The 16715-nt window shown below is 34.2% G+C and overlaps 1 protein-coding gene across 4 annotated transcripts in view; it reads left to right on the top strand.

The window, feature by feature from the left end:
* The window catches only part of AGTPBP1 (ATP/GTP binding protein 1), a 154786-nt gene that overhangs the window by 103324 nt on the left and 34747 nt on the right, over positions 1-16715 (top strand). For all 4 annotated transcript variants that reach the window (XM_034647440.1, XM_034647437.1, XM_034647438.1 and 1 more), the window contains one exon: positions 16544-16631. In XM_034647440.1, the coding sequence (XP_034503331.1) occupies positions 16544-16631 (88 nt within the window). The remainder of the gene's footprint in view (positions 1-16543; positions 16632-16715) is intronic.

Genomic DNA, 16715 nt, shown 5'->3' with positions numbered 1-16715 from the left:
ACTTTGTCATATGCTTTGTCTGCATCGGTTGGTCTGATCATGTGATTTTCTTCTTCTTTAGACTGTTAATATGGTATATTACATTGATTGAGTTTTGGATATTGAATCAGCCTTTTTTTATCCATGGAATAAAATCCACTCGGTCATTGTGTATAATTGCTACCATTTTGTTAAGAATTTTTGCATTTATATTCAGGAGGGATATCAAGCTATAGTTTTCTTTTTTCTTTTTGTATTATATTTCATTTTGGTATCATGGTAATACCTCATAAAATGGGTTGGGAAATGTTCCCTCCTCTTGTTTTTTTGGAAGAACTTGTGTAGATTTGGTGTTAATTCTTAAACATTTGGTAGAATTCTCTAGTGAAACCATCTGGGTCTGGAAGGATTTCTTTTTTGATAGTCTTTGAATTACAAACTAAAATTTTTAAATAGTTTTAGGGCTCTTCAAATTATTTCATCTCGAGCGAGATGTGGTGTGTGGTAGTTTGCGCTTTTTAGGAATTGATTCATTTCTTCTGAGTTGTCAAATGTGTGTAAAGATTTGGTCATAGTATTCCCTTACCAACCTTTTGAGGTCTGCAGTGTCTGTAGTGACACCCCCTGTTTCATTCCTGATAATAATAATTTCTGTTTTCTGTTTTGTTTTGTCAGTCCTGCCAGAAGTTTGTCAATTTTATTGACCTTTTCCAAGAACCAGCTTTTAGTTTCATTGTTTTTTTTTCTCATGAGGCAGTTTTTAAAAACTCTAGTGTTGTACCAGCAAAAATATTAAAGTTGTTAAAAGTGTGAATATGGTGATGCTTTTTAAGGGGCATATCTGAAAATTATAACTTTCAGGAGTTGAAGATGTACTCAGTTGTCATTATTTTCATGGAAAATAGGAAATTTTATACTCTAGATGATTACATGTGTGGGATAAAAGCTTTAGTCAGATTCACTAATTTAATGCAATAATTATAGGAGATTAGGTAGGGTAATATCTGGTTTAGTTATAAACCTTTTTTAAAGTTTTTAAATGTTTTAAGTAATCTAATTTTAAATAATCCATTTTAAATATGTATATTTTGACTGAGGAGTCAGTGGTTATATTTTGCATGAAGAGTGATTTGAATATTCTTGATACAAATCTATTTCACACTTTTTATTTTTGGGATTTGGGGGCATAACTAGTAATCATTGAATGTCACATTTCTTAGAAAAAATTTTTTTTGACCTTAAACCTTCATATAATTTTAAAAAATTACCTTATTTGAAACTCATTCAGAATATTACAACAATTAAAGAATCTCATGTTTTCCCTATTTAACTTGTAAGTATTATGCTAACATAATATTTTAGAGGAGATAAGGACAGCCAATCCAATTAAATGGAATTATGTTTTTATTTTGGGTGTTCCTTAAGAGTATATAAATATAAAAAAGGTTTTCCGTTCCTGAAATGAGAATGTAATTTTCAAATTGTAGAGCTATAGGTAATGACATCTTTACTAACTATACTTATTCACTTTTATAAAATAGTACTCTTACTACTTTAAACTTCATTAAGTATTTTGATTTTTAAAATTAAAAGCTTACAGGGGTGCCTGGGAGGCTCAGTTGGTTAAGTGGCAGACTTGATTTTGGCTCAGGTCATGATCTCAGGGTCCTGAGATCGAGCCCCACATTGGACTCTGCATTCAGCGGGGTATCTGCTTGAAATTCTTCCTCTCCCTCTCCCCCTATTTGTGCATGCTCTCTCTCTCTCAAAAATAAACAAACAAAATTAACATCTTACATTTTGGAGCAGCTATTTTTTTTTAATATTTAAAAACTTTTTTCTATTATTTTTAAAAACCTATACCTCCATGTGATACATAAAAAAAAAATCTCTTCCTTTAGTGTCAGTTTAAATTTAAAGTAAATAAAATTCTATAACTGAAACCAAATCAAAGCAGTGGGACAGATGGCTGCTTTATTTTAAAACTTCCCCTTCTCCTAAGCACTTACCCTTTGGTATTCTTGTGTGTTTGTCATACTTTCCAAACTCAACCTTGTAGGGAATTTGGGTAATAGAGTGGTGTTAAGAAAATTAAAACCATCAACAATGCATCATCCAGAGATAATCACTTTAATATTGTTGTTTTCTTCTAGCCTTTTTAAAAATAAGGCGGCAATATATGATTTCTACATACACACAGGTATTTATTTTAAAAAATAGGCTTGTAACCCATGCAGTTTCATAGTCTGTATGTTAACCATTATAGTAACACTTCTTTTGGTCATTAAATATTCCTCTGCAGCAGAGCTTAAATGGACATCCTACAGAGCTACTATAACTTACCCAAATCTTTCTTTGTTGTACATTTAAGTTTCTGATTATTTTCTATTTTAAATAATGGTGAGATCACCATTATTGTACAAAATATTTGTGTGATTATTTAGTTACAGTTTCACAAAATGAAAAATCTTTGCCAGCTGTAAATATTTTTTTTCTGATTATCAAGCAATGGATCTTTTTTTTTTTTTAAGATTTATATTTTAGAGAGTGGGAGAGAGAGAGAGTGTTGCACATGCAGCGGGGAGAGTCAGAGGGAGAGGAAGAGAGAGTCCAAGCAGACTCCCTACTGAGTGGGGAGCCTGATGTGGGGCTTGATCTCACGACCTCGAGATGATGATGGGAACCAAAATCAAAAGTGGGAATCTTAACCGAGTGAGCTGGCCAGGTGCCCTAAATAGTGGATCTTTATGTGGGAAATTTGGTAAATTAAAAACCATGTAGAGAAGAATCTGTAGGAAGAGTAGAAAATCCACTGTTTAGTGTTTTGTTATCTATCCTCAAACTTATTCACATAACTTTAAAATTAAATTTTATCCTTTTGTAGATTGGTTTTACAATATGAAAATGCACTCAAAATTATTTTTACTGCACAATATTATGTAAAAAATAACCCCATGCCATTCAGTATTTCCAGAGACATCATTACTAATGTTTATGTAATTTTCTATTGAGTAATGTACAATGATTATTTTAATGATAACAGCTTGAGAATTTGAGTTTTCAGGATTTCAAAATTATAAGCTGTGCTACGGTTGATATCCTAAATTATTTTGTGTGTGTGTGTGTTTCTGATTATTGCTTTGCCACCAATTCCTCCAAGTAGAATTTCTCAGAGAAAATGAACATAGGTTGTTGAAGACTAGGGAAAAGGGGTACTTCTTGTGCTGGTAGGAGCGTTAAATTAGTATAGCCTTTTTCAAGTGCATTTGATAATATGCTTTCAGTGTTTATATTTAACTTAATCCATCTAGGATTTATTTTGGTATATTCTGTAAATTTGGAATCTCACTTAATTCTGTTGTTAGTAGTTAAGCAGCTACAACTGAACCCATTCTTTCTCCAAAGAGTTTTAAAATGTTGATAAATTGAGTTATTTCTCAAATATTTCCATTTATAACTCATTTGCATCTCTGTTCCTGACCCTCTAGTAAAAGAAGGGGATGAAACATTGCTTAGAAGACATTGTATGTGGTTGCTCTGTGGGAGCTCTTACAGAAAAATGGTGTGGTTAGTAAATGGTTGGTAAGATATCACTATTACTTGCGCCTAGTTCCTGAAATTTTGGATCTAGGTTGAATTATTCTGACCTCGTCGTCATGTTAAATATTTGTCCCCTTTAGTTTGAAGTACCACAGTTCTCAGAAGCTATGGACTAGCATTCGTTTGGGGGCTGTTTGTTGCTTTAGTACCACTTGACTTTCATTATCCTGACCTTTCTGTCTAGTGTGGTATCACTGTTGTGTAGCTGACTGTATAGTACAGCTAACACCCTGTTGTCTTTTTCAACAACAATTTTAAGAATTTTTTCTACCTATTTTTCCAGAAGAGTTTATTCTAAATATTATTCAGATAGTTTTTTCAAGTGCCAAAAAATTTCCATTGTGTGAAACTTGTAGAATAATCTGAGAGAAACTGATTTTTTTTTTGACAAACTGAATTTTTAATTAAGTCTCACTGCTTAGGAACATGGTGTATAGATTTGTTTATTCATTTCTTATGCCCTCACCTAAGGTTTTTAGTTTTCTTGTTGTAAGTTCTGTTCATTTCTGTTTACTTTTAAGTATTTTACGTATTTTTTTGGTTTCTCTTATGAAAGAGTGCCCCTTGTTTTCAGGCTTGTTATTACTTATAATTAAGAAGGCTGTCAAGTTTTATATATTCACTCGAAAATCAACCTCCTTACCGAACTTTCTTACTAGTTTTCATAGTTTCTCAGTTGAAACTGTGGAAATCATGGTAGGTCCCTAGAATTTTTCCTTACCCATAGTTACATTGTGTATCTTTCATTGTTTCATAATATTAGATATAACTATGAGAATGTTTAAAGTAAAAAGGAGACATTGGACATCCTTTTTTTTTTTTTTACTTTAATGTGAATTTTGTTAGCATTTACATTAAATACATTAGCTCTTCTTTTGAGTACAGATTCTTTTTCGTAGTAGAGAATTTCTATTTTTACTGAGTTTTAAAAATCAAAAGTATTTTATTTTTGCGTTTATTAGTATGACATGACCATGTAATACTATGAGCTGTTAATGTGCTGTACTTATGTTCATACTATCAAATCATCCTTGGGTTTCAGAAGTAAATACACTTTGCCATGTAAATTAATATTTTAATATACATGTATTTTTGATTTGTTAGTATTTTGTTTAAAAGCTTTTTATATTACCGGTCATAAGTTAGGCAAGTCAGTTTCCTTTTTGGAGGGCTGTCTTTATCCAGTTTTGGAAGCAAGCTGATGCTAACTTTGAGCACTTAAATGGAAAAGCTTTTATTCCCTACCCTGTGTTCTAGAGCAGTTTAAATAGCATTTACATATCTTCACGAAATTTGGAGAGAATGCACCTCTAGAACTGTCTGATTGTTTGCCCCCTTTTGGATGGGAGAAGGAACGTCTGGATAACTTTTTCAGATACCTGTGACTTAGTCTAGTTTTCTATTTCTTTTTTTTAAGATTTTATTTATTTATTAGAGAGAGAGAGTGTGCAAGCATGAGCCGGCGGGGCAGGGGGGGGAGACAGAGGGAGAAGGCGGAGCAGACTCCCCGCCGAGCAGGGAGCCCCATATGGGGCTTGATTCCAGGACCCCAGGATCGTGACCTGAGCTGAAAGCAGACCAACCTGAGCCACCCAGCTGCCCCTAGTTTTCTGTTACAATTATTGTGGCATTCTTGGTAATTTATATTATATACATGACATTTAAATTTTCAAAATTCACTAGAAATCATATAGATGTCTATATGATGTCTGCAGTATGTGTGCTTGCTTGTTACTCTTGCTTATTTCCCTTTCGTGTGTGTGCTCGAAACATAATTTATTATATTAAAAACCTAGCTCTTGGTTTTCATTATTTCCTTTAAAAGGTTTTTATTTATTAATTTTTCTCTTTTCCTCCCTGCAGTTTGATTTTTTCTTCTTTTTAACTTTCAGTTTGTTACCTAAATTTATTTTTGTTTGATGACCAAGCATTTGCTCTTGATTATAACTTACTTCTGTATCCCCTTCCCGTCTAGATTTTACTATTAAGACTCCTTGTTATTTTGTAGATTGCCTCTAATTGTATGTAGTGTTGCTATTCTTTTTGATCCAAGAATTATTTAGGAAAACATTTGTTATAGTCCTAGTTGGTTAGATTATTTTGATTAAAATTTTTCTCATTACTTTCAAGCTCTAATGCATTTTGTTTACATACATATAAAATCTATGATTTGGAATAACTTTATGGCTTAATATCTGGTCAGTTTTTTATTTCATGGGCACTTGGAAAATAATATATATTCTCTGCTGGCAACAGTTTAATATACATTGTTAGTTTAGTGTTGTAAGTTCATTTATTCAGTTTTCTGTGTCCTTATTTATTTTTTACCTTCTCTTTCTGCCTAAGACTTAAAATTGTCTTTCAGTTCTGTTGTGTTTCTGTCAATCCCTCATTTACAAAAACATATTTTTTTCTACTTAAGCAGTATTATTTGGCACGTAGTTTATAACTTTTCTATATTCCTTTTGTATGTACTGTTTAATGGTGTAAAGTAATAGCCATGCTTCAGTATCGTTAGCCTTGAATCCTATTTTTATGCTGTTTTGGTTTAAATTTGCCTGATACATTTGGATATTGTTTCTTATAAATAAAGGTTGATTTTGTTGTTTGAGCCTTGTCTTTAACATGATTTTAACTTATTTTTAAAATTCTTTTTATAATTGACATGTTCGGTTTATTAATGCTTTCTATTTTTGTACTTTATTATGTTATTCTTTAAGGGACTTCAGGGTGTAGTGGAACACTTCTTTTAGCTGTGGAAATCCAAAATATGTATATAAAAAAGTAGAGCATGAGGCATATTGTGCATTGGATTCTTCTTAGTCCTGCTCCATCTGCCTTAAGTTTACTAGAGATTCTTCCCAAATTCTGACAAGAAGTGATCTCTTACGAGTTCTTTTTATTCCCATGTATTTGTAAGTATTTAATAGGAAGTTGGTTATAGCTGTGAAATGAGGTTTTAGGTAGATGTAATTTTTTAAGTGAAGCTCTGTCATTAGTTTTTTTGTTTGTACAACATAAAGGAAATCTTGGTTTGTCTTAACATCAATAGTAGGAAGGAAGGAACTGGTATTTTAGTAAACTGAAATTCAACATTTTAAGAAATTGCAACTAGCTATGTAGTTAATGTTACTGTCATTAGATTCATTTGACTTCACTTCAGGGATGGTACTGATGATTAACAATATTTGCAGTGGAAACTTGTTCAGCCAGAAGGATTTGTTTAATTGCCATAGATGATTGACATTGGGAGATCATAGTAATTAGTTTTAATTAATTGTTTTTCTTTTTTTGATTGGGACATTCGGGTTGCGGGAGTATTTAAGTGTTGGGTTCTAGCAAATATGTCCAAAGATGTCTTTTTCTTTGGCAATGCCCCCAAAAGGGGCAGAATTACTATTGCTTTTGTTTCTCATATTGCCCTTTTCTTGGGAATTTTTTAGGTGATTTTAGTAAATAGTTTTCTCACAGGTGAATTCTCTTATTTGTGACTTTTATTTGAGAATTTCTGTCACTATATAATAATGCTGTTATCTTTTGTAATCTAGTTCTCTCTGACCCTCCCCCCATTACTTAAAAGGGGTTTGCTCAAATTACCACTAGATGGCAGTCTTGCATTTTAGTAACTTGGAGCTTTCATTTCTAGTTCCTTCCATGGTGCTTTTGCAATCCATTTCTCTAGCTCCCACTACCCCCCACCCCAGCCATGTCTCCCAGATACATGAGGATTTTTAACCACCTTCTTATATAAATTGAATGTGTGGAACCAGGCAACAGAATAGAATTTTGGAGTCTAGTCTGTAGCATTCCCACCTAGCCCACGTTAGTTAATTCCATTCTTGGAAGTCGAGCTGAGCTGTCTCTTGACTAAGGAAGGCTTCCCTGATTCCTCAGGCTGGATTAGTCCCCTTGATAAATGTTCCTTGTAATTTTTTCCTTTGGGGTGCTCATAACGGTTTTTTATGTTGTTTATGTGTGTGGCTGATTAATCGTTTTCCTGTCCCCCCCACTTGTTTATAAATTCCACATAATCAGGAACAGTGTCACTATTGCTGACCACTGTGCTTATAGTATGGCATTTAATGGATGATTTGTTGAGTGAATGAGGCAATGGATGGATGAACTATGAAGAAGATCCTATTAGGGATGTAAAATGAACATGCACAAAATATACGTCAAGAAGATTCTAGTTTGGGGCTCCTGGGTCGCTCAATCAGGCGGTCAACTCTTGATTTTGACTCAGGTCATGATCTCAGGGTCCTGGGATTGAGCCCCACATCAGGCTCCCTGCTCAATGGGGAGTCTGCTTGAGGATTCTCTCTCCCTCTCCTTCTGCCCCCCCACCCCCAACACACTCTCTCTCTCTTCTCTCTTTCTAAAATAAAAAAATCTTCAAAAAAAGAAGATTCTATTTCAATTTATGATCAACTTTTTCTAAATGTTTTGAAATAATTTCAAATATATAGAAAAATTGCACCCTTAATGCAGATGTTGAGGATTGGAAATGATGCTTCATTACCCTAGAATACTTTTAGTATATTCTCTACAAACAGTGGCATATTTTATATAACCACCATCAGGAAATTATAATTAATATGTGAATCCTCTCTAATCCATAGGCCCCTCATTTGAGTTTCATGTTTTTTCTCAATAATGTGCTTAATAGCAAGAGGATTTAGCTCAAACCATGTGTATTTAGTTGTCAAGTGTCAAGTGTCTAAACTCTTTTAGTCAGGAATAGTTTTGTAGGTTTTAACATTCATGACCTGACATTTTTGAAAATTATAGCACTCTTATTCTGAATGGTTCTCAGTTTGGAGTTGTCTCATGTTCCTCGTCACTCAATTCAAGTTAGGTGTCTTTGGCAGGAATATTACAGAAGTGATGCTGTACTCTGGTGACACAGGATTTTGTTTGTCCCATTACTGATAATAAGCATTTTATCACTTGATTAAGTTTGAGTCTGTCAGGCTTTTCCATTGTAAAGTTACGCTTTTTCTTTTTGTAATTAGTAAGTATTTTGGGTCGAAGTACTTTGAAACTATGTAAATATCTTTGTCCTCATCAAACTTTTCCTAGGTAAATATCAGTCCAGAATTGGTTCCCTGTTTTACTCTATGGGTTGTGACTTGTTTCTGTCATTATTTATTTTGATGCTCAAATTGCCTAAGATTTGGACAGGGGGATCCCTTTTGTAATGGCTTCTGTGTCGTTTTGTTATATCCCTATCATTCATTATGGGCATCCTTGCTTTTTGGCACACGGTGTTCAAAGCTCATCTTGCCTTTCCCTGCCCAAGCCTGGTATCGATAATTTCTTGGAAGAGCCCTGGTTTGTTTTAGTGGCGAATGGTATTTAAAAACCAAGGTCTGTGTGCACAGTACACACATTGTTATTGGACTTCTCAGTAGACAGAGCTGAGGTCTGTATGTTTGTGTATACAAATATTTATACAGAAATTTTCGTTTGTAGTAGTTTCTCCGTATGTATGTATACATTTATGTTTGTGTGTATGTGTTATGTGCACATATGCATGCATCCCCACACAATCTCCATGAGGTCACACTTATACACCTTTAATTCCACAGACTCTAGTCTGGTTTTTTCCTTATATTTCTGATGTCCTTCTCCAACATGGAGAATTTGGGCTTCTGTTACCCTTAATATATTTACTTAGTGATCAATTCTAGTGTATGTTAAAATCCTTCTGATGCCCTCCTCACCTCATTCAGGGTCTGACACCCAAGTCAGCTTTTCTTCCCACCCCCCTGCAAGTGTGGCCACCCTGTTTGTTTGTGTTCATTTTGTTTTGTTTTGTTTTCTAGTTTTATTACACGGCGAGCAGTTTTGTTTGTAGTGTTTCTCTTTTATGGAACTTCTGACATTTCCTTTTGATCTAATATATGATCAGTTTTTGTGACTATCTCATGTGCTCTTAGAAGAAGGTATATATACTCTATTGTCAGGATATTGTGTTCAACATCTGTATATAAGATTTGCCGTATTATGTTCTTTAAATCTTCCATACACATATTCTTCATTCTTGTTCATTTGGTCTGTCATGTACTGAGAGTGATGTGTCTGTCTACTGTCAATAGTATGTTTCTGTTTTCTGTTATCTCCTATAGTTTCTGCTTTACATAGGAGATTGGTCTTACCTGGTACATAGGTGCTGGGTATTATTATACTTCCCGGTGAATGGTCACTTTATAAAGTTCCTTCTTTGTCCCATTTAATATTTTTTGGTCTGTAATCTACTTTGATCTCAGTATTTCAACCGCTGCTTTGTTTCTGTTTGCCTAGTGTGTCTTTGCCCATTTTTATACTTACAGGTAATTTAACTAAAAAAATTTGGGGTATTGCATCTTCTAGAAATGCTGAAAATATGGGGGGTGTGTGGTTTTATTTGTGCTACTTGTTGAATTTATTTATTTACTTTTTGGTGGTGGGATTGTGTGTAGAGATTTAGATTCAAGTGTCTACCATTATCCTCCAGACCAACTCTGTGACCTATTTTTAGTGTAAATCTCTGCTGTAATACTAGCCATATTAGAAGCATGTATTTTTTTTCTCTGTAGAGTTACTGAGTCCAGATAATATATGCAGGTTGTGATAGGTGCCTTTAGGTTATTCTCCATTTTAAACTTTACTTGTCCCCCTTCTCTGTTAAATGAGGGTATTAGCTTCAACTTGAAAATTTCATGAATTTGTGATTCATAGTACATTTTATGATTAGGGCCTAAAACACATTGTCTTTTTTTGTGTCTGTATTGTTGCTGAGCATCTATCTACCCCATACAGCTTTGGCCTTTACTTAGCTATTATTAGAAGCCAGTGCCACTGGATGTTGGCTTCATTGTGGCAATTTAATATTTCGATTGTCTGTATTCAAGTGACAAGATTGACCGTTCTTAGCATATTTTTTATGCATATAAAGGTTTATCCTGTGGCTAATGACAGCAAGTATAGCCAAAATGTCAGGTTGAATAGATTGTTTATTCAGTCTGAGTTACCTCATTTGATTGATTCTTACTAGGGCTACCTCTTTGGTTCAAATGGTTTTTATTATAGTCAGAATTTTCAAATATCACTCCTTCTACTGTGACTAGAATTAACTATCATTTAAAAAGTACTCTAAGAATACATTGTCTTTTGTAAAATTAGAACACTTAGGATAAATCTAACGTGCCCTGACTTCAGCTGGAACCTTACTATATAGTTAACCATTATTATGAGTTTTATGTGTCTGGAGGAGTCTGAAGTTTCAGATTGAAATGGCTCAATGAATCCTAGGAAGGAATAAAGAGGATAGGAATCTGTTGTATGTACCAGTGAAATTTCAGGTAGAAAGAGAGAATCTTAACATACTTCCACTTTAAAAGAACTGGTTACTTAAATAATGACAGTAATAAGAGCAGCTAACATTTATTATTTACCATATTCCAGGCTTTGTTCTAAGTGCTGACACATGTGATACTCTTCATCCATTAAACAGAATCCATTTTACAGAAGAGAAAAAGGGGGGGGGCATCACTAGTTTAGTAATCTGGCCAGGATCATGCATCTGGTAGGTGATGAAGTTGGAATTCAAACCCAGGTAGTCTGTTTGCAAATTGTATGCTCTTAATCACTGTGTTGTTCTGCATGTGAAAAAATTAGTTTAGTGTTGGACTTCTCATCCGTGGCACTGGAAGCTAGAGGACAGCCAAATGTCTTTTGCGATATCTGTCATTTGTCACTGCCAACAAACTACATCTTTGTGTATGTAGAATTCAGAAAATATGTTACCTCTGAACCCTCTGTCAGATAAGTAAATGAGGAAAAGATCTCAAGATAGAGCACTTGGAATTTATAAAATGTGTTAAAAGTAAAAATTTTGTAAGGGGGGTCACATGGGAGAAGCGAAAATTAACTTCTCTTGGTGGGATTGCTTATTTATTAATATAGTATTAGAGAAATATCAGTTAATCATAACTATGAGAATGGGAAGTGGAATTGATGAGTATAATAGAAAGCTTCCAAATAATGGAAAAAGAAAAAGAAATGTGGAGAAATGCAACCAGGCCAGTAATAATAAGAAGGTAAAGAAGAAGGAAAAAAACATTACATAGTAGAAAGAAAATGAGATGAAAGGAATGATATGAAATGTGTATCTATCATCACTGACTATGAGCTGAAATGTCCTCAAAAATAAAACAGTGAAAGTTATACAGGGGGTGCCTGGGTGGCTCAGTTAGTTAAGCATCTGCTTTCGGCTCAGGTCATCCCAGGGTCCTGGGATTGAGTCCCACATCAGGCTCCCTGCTCAGTGGGGGAGCCTGCTTCTCCCTCTGCCTGCTGCTCCCCCTGCTTGTGCTCTCTCTCTCTGACAAACAAATAAATAAAATCTTAAAAAAAAAATTAAGTTATACAGTAGGACTGAGGGCGGTGTTAATTAAATGACAAAGAAAGGTTGAAAATGAATGATTAGGCAAACTAGCCAAATGCAAATAAAATACAGCAAAAGTGGTTATATTATTGCCAGAAGTGGAATCACTAGATCATATGGTATTTCCATTCTTAATTTTTTGAAGAACCTCCATGCATGTTGTCTGTGGTGGCGGCGCCAATTTACATTGCCATCCAGAGAAAAATTCAGGTTCTAAAGTGCTGAATAGATACTGTGTATTTACTAGTTGTAGTTCTTGAAGATGTATAATAATCACAAACTTTTTTTTAAAGATTTTATGTATATATTTGAGAGAGAGAGAGCAAGCAAGCATGAATGGGAGGAAGGGGCAGAGGGAGAGGGAGAAGCAGACTCCCCGCTGAGCAGGGAGCCCGACACTAGGCTCCATCCCAGGACCTGAGCTGAAGGTAGACGCTTAACCGACTGAGCCACCCAGGTGCCCCAATCACAAACATTTTTTAAATTGAGGTATAATTGACATAAAACCTTATATTAGTTTCAGATGTATAGCATAATGCTTCAATAGTTGTATATATTTTGAAATGATCCCCTCAAAAAGTCTAGTTAACATTTGTCGCCACACAGTTACAAAGTTTTTTTCTTGTGATGAGAACTTTGAAGATCTACTGACTTAACTTTCAGTTGTACAATATAGTATATATGTTAACTGTAGTCATCATGCTGGACATTACATTCCCCAGCCTTGCTTATTTTGTAACTGGCAGTTTGTATCTTTTGACCACTTTCATTGTTTTGCCCACCTCTGTTTCTGCTCGCTCCCTGCCTTACCGATCCGTTCTCTGAGATTTTTTTTTTTTTTAGGTTCTACACATGAGATCATATGGTATTTTTCTTTCTCTGACTTATTTCAGTCAGAATAATGCCCTCAAGGTCCATTCATGTTGCAGATGGCAAGATTTCCTTCTTTTTTATGGCTGCCCATTTTTTAATCGGGATGTTTTTTTCTATTGAGTTGTATGAGTTCTTTATATATTTTAGATATTAACCCCTTATTAAGTACATGATTTGCAAATATTTTCTCCCAATTGGTAGGTTGCCTTTTCGTTTTGTCCTTGATCTCCTTTGCTGTGTAGAACACAAACCTTTACATAATACAACAGCAGCCATAACCACAGGGCATCCATATAGAACAAACAAAAGCTCCAAGAAATACAACTTAATTAGAAGACCAGCTATTGTAAGAATTTAAAATACCCCTTGCAGAATTTAACGTATCAAGAATACGAAACATAAATGATATAGAAAATTTGAATAATATAATCAACAACATTGACTTTTGGACTCATTAGGATTCTATTTTGAGAATATTTGAAGATGTGTTCCAGCCGACTGAGAGTGAGATGTAAGGTCTGAGATGGGAGAATATGGTGGAACTAATCTAGGATTCCAGTGTGAACAGGATGAAAGCTGAGGAGCATTTCTTTTTTCTTTCTTTTTTTTTTTTCTTAAGATTCTATTTATTTATTTGACAGAGAGAGAGAGAGAGACAGCCAGTGAGAGAGGGAACACAAGCAGGGGGAGTGGGAGAGGAAAAAGCAGGCTCCCGGTGGAGGAGCCTGTTGTGGGGCTCGATCCCAGAACGCTGGGATCACGCCCTGAGCCGAAGGCAGATGCTTAATGATTGAGCCACCCAGGAGCCCCAGAGGAGCATTTCTAAAAAGCAACTCATCCAAATTAGAATTAGAAGTTAGTGGGATCCTAGAATTATGCCTTAAAAAAATCAAAATGGTCTGAAGAAATGGTATGATATAATATGATTATGAAACTGAGAAATACTAGGAACATGGGACAGAAGTCCTATGTATCTTCTCCCACAGAAGGATAAAACAGAAGAACTGTAAAAAAAAAGTCACACTACAAATGTAAATGAAACAAGATGTCACATGAGTTGGAGTATTTGATGAAGTGTATGAAAGAATCCATTTGAACTTGACCCTGGAAGTACTTTATTTTGGGGGGGGGGCATGCAGAGAACTGTACTTACAGAATCAGAATATAAGTACTGTTGTTTTTCATATTTTACATTCTGCTTTATAGAAAGAGTGCAAGAAGGTATCTTCCTTATGTTCATGAAACATATAAAACTTTTAGTATGTTTTGTTACAGGCACAACTTACTGGTGATTTTTAAAAAACCCAGATTTTACAGATTTCATTGTGATTCAGAGTATTAGTGGAAATCAACAAAAAGTTGGACAAAAAGTGGGTACTTGGAAATATAAAGTTCTTTCTATAAAAAAAAATCTGAAAATTTAAAATTGGTGTTTCAAATCATTGGAACCATGCTGCGCAGCACACACATGTGGCTATTTAAATTTAAGTTAATTTAAAGTTAAAAATTCTGTCATTTTAGTGGTGCTGGGCCCATCTCCTGTCCTTAATAGCCAGAAGTTGCTGCCAGCTGGGACACTGTAGATGTAGAACATGTCCATTGTGGTAGAATTCAACTGAATAGCTCTGATGTGGAAAGGACTTCAGAAGAGGACGCTTTATAGACTTATGGGACATAACTAAACTGGTAGCTGGAGGGAAATTGAAAGCCTTTAATAACTTGCATTATTTAAAATAAAAAAGACTGAACGTAAGTGAACTAAGTACTCAAGACAGTAGAAAAACAAAAAAATAAACCAAAAGGAAGAGAATGAATTTTTAAAAATGCTGAAAATAATGATAGAAATAAAAATGCCAGAACTGATTAATAAAGAGTAGAGATTCTGAACAGACTATAACTTTTAAAAGGAAAATAAAAATGTATTTAGGGGAGCTTGAATGGCTCAGTTGGTTAAGTGTCTGCTTTCTGCTCCTGTCATGATCTCAGGTTCCTGGGATCTGGCCCTGCCTCAGGCTCCCTGCTCAGCGGGGAGTCTACTCTCTCTCCCTCTGCTCCTCCCCCCACTGCTGTTCTTTCTCTCTCTCACATAAATAAAATCTTTTAAAAAATGTATTAGTCACCTTATTTAGATGGCATTTCAGCTGAATTACATTTATCTTTTAAAAAATAAGTTATACTTTTATTTATTCCAATAAATAATGGATAGCTTCTCAGTATATTTTTCTGAAGCTGTTATAATCTTATACCGATACTTGGTAATTTTTTTAAAAAGGGCCAGTTTTTAAATGCAGAAACTCTAAATGAGATTTTAGCTAATATAATTACATACTAGTGAAAGAATAGCATTTTCTTGAAATGCAAGCTTAGTTCACACTAGGAAACCTATCCACATAAGTTACTGCTTCAGCAGATTAAAGGAGAAAAGCCATGTGATTCTAGTAGTGGGTGCTGAAGAGGCGTTTGATAAAATAATTAAAATACTTGAGTGCAATAAAACTTGTGGAAGAAACTACTCTAGTTATGGGAGTAATCATAGCACCTGCCACAGAGGGATGTTGTGAGGATTTAATGAATTAACACGTGTAAAAATCCTAAGAGCAGTGTCTGGCACATAGAAATTATTCAGCATTAGCTCTTTTTATTAAAAATGGTACAGTTGATATACAAAAAAAGTTGGCAAATGTTTCATTGAATGGCAAAACATTTTGATTAAAATTAAAAACAAGGCAGAGTTGTTTGTTTTCTTACCACCATATTCAGAATCATTTTTGAGGTTGTTTCATTTCTCTAATACAATAAAAGTAGAAAATGAAATAACTGATACCCTAAAAGAGGAGGTAAAATACTTTGAATTACAAATTACATGATTTTCCTATGTAGAAGACCCAGGAGACTCCTAAAGACTAACAAAAATACTCAGAGGTAAATTTAACAAAATGGTTACGTAGCAAGAAAATGAAAATTATTCTTATCTTTAGGAAAGTCAAAGTAGATCTTAATATAATTGTCAACATGTCTAAAATTAACATAGGAATTTCATTAATTCCAGTTAGAAGCCTAGTGTACTATTTTGTGAAATTGGATAAGATAGTATTAAAGTTCATATGTAGAGTATATTTCTGAAACTACCTAAGAAAATACGCTATGTATTTAATCCTGTTTTTGTTAATAGTCTCTCACCTCCTCCCCACTATAAGCACATATTTGTATGGAGAAGTTTGAAGAAGAAAACAATCTTGACATTTTCGTGACATTTTTCTCCTTAACCTCAGTGTAGATGGGAATCCTTGGAGAGTTAGAAGTTTGATTATATACTATTTCTTTATATATTTTTTGACTCGGACTTGTTCCAAGGAATACATTTTACGTATTATTTTTACTTGATCTCCTATAGAGATCAATTAATAAAGTTTGATAACTTTTCACTCATTAAAGTTGTAATCCCATTTTAGGTAAACTGGGATTAAAAGCATATTATTGATTGACTTAGAGGAGATTTTAAAGAAATATCTCATATTTTTTTATTCATACTAAAAACTGCAATCTATTTGCTTTTAGCTTTCCTGAACATTTGGTGCTGTCTATAATGGCATGATTAATTTTTAACTCAGAAACTCTGAAAATATTTTTTTTTCCCTTTTTTTTCCTATTTCTCTGTCAAAGGTATGCAACCACTCATGTATTCGGTTCAGGAAGCATTAAACGCCAGACCCTGGTGGATTCGTGTGGGAACTGACATTTGTTACTATAAGTAAGTATTCTAAGAATAATAGGACATCAGCTGACAGAAGGGGATCTTAACTTCATTCTGTTTCAATTTGAAAATTAGAAAGTA

Source organism: Ailuropoda melanoleuca, chromosome 17 (assembly GCF_002007445.2).
Source record: "Ailuropoda melanoleuca isolate Jingjing chromosome 17, ASM200744v2, whole genome shotgun sequence".
NCBI lineage: Eukaryota > Metazoa > Chordata > Mammalia > Carnivora > Ursidae > Ailuropoda > Ailuropoda melanoleuca.
The sequence above is the reverse complement of the archived record's forward strand: the minus strand, read 5'-3'. Positions and strand labels throughout refer to the sequence as shown.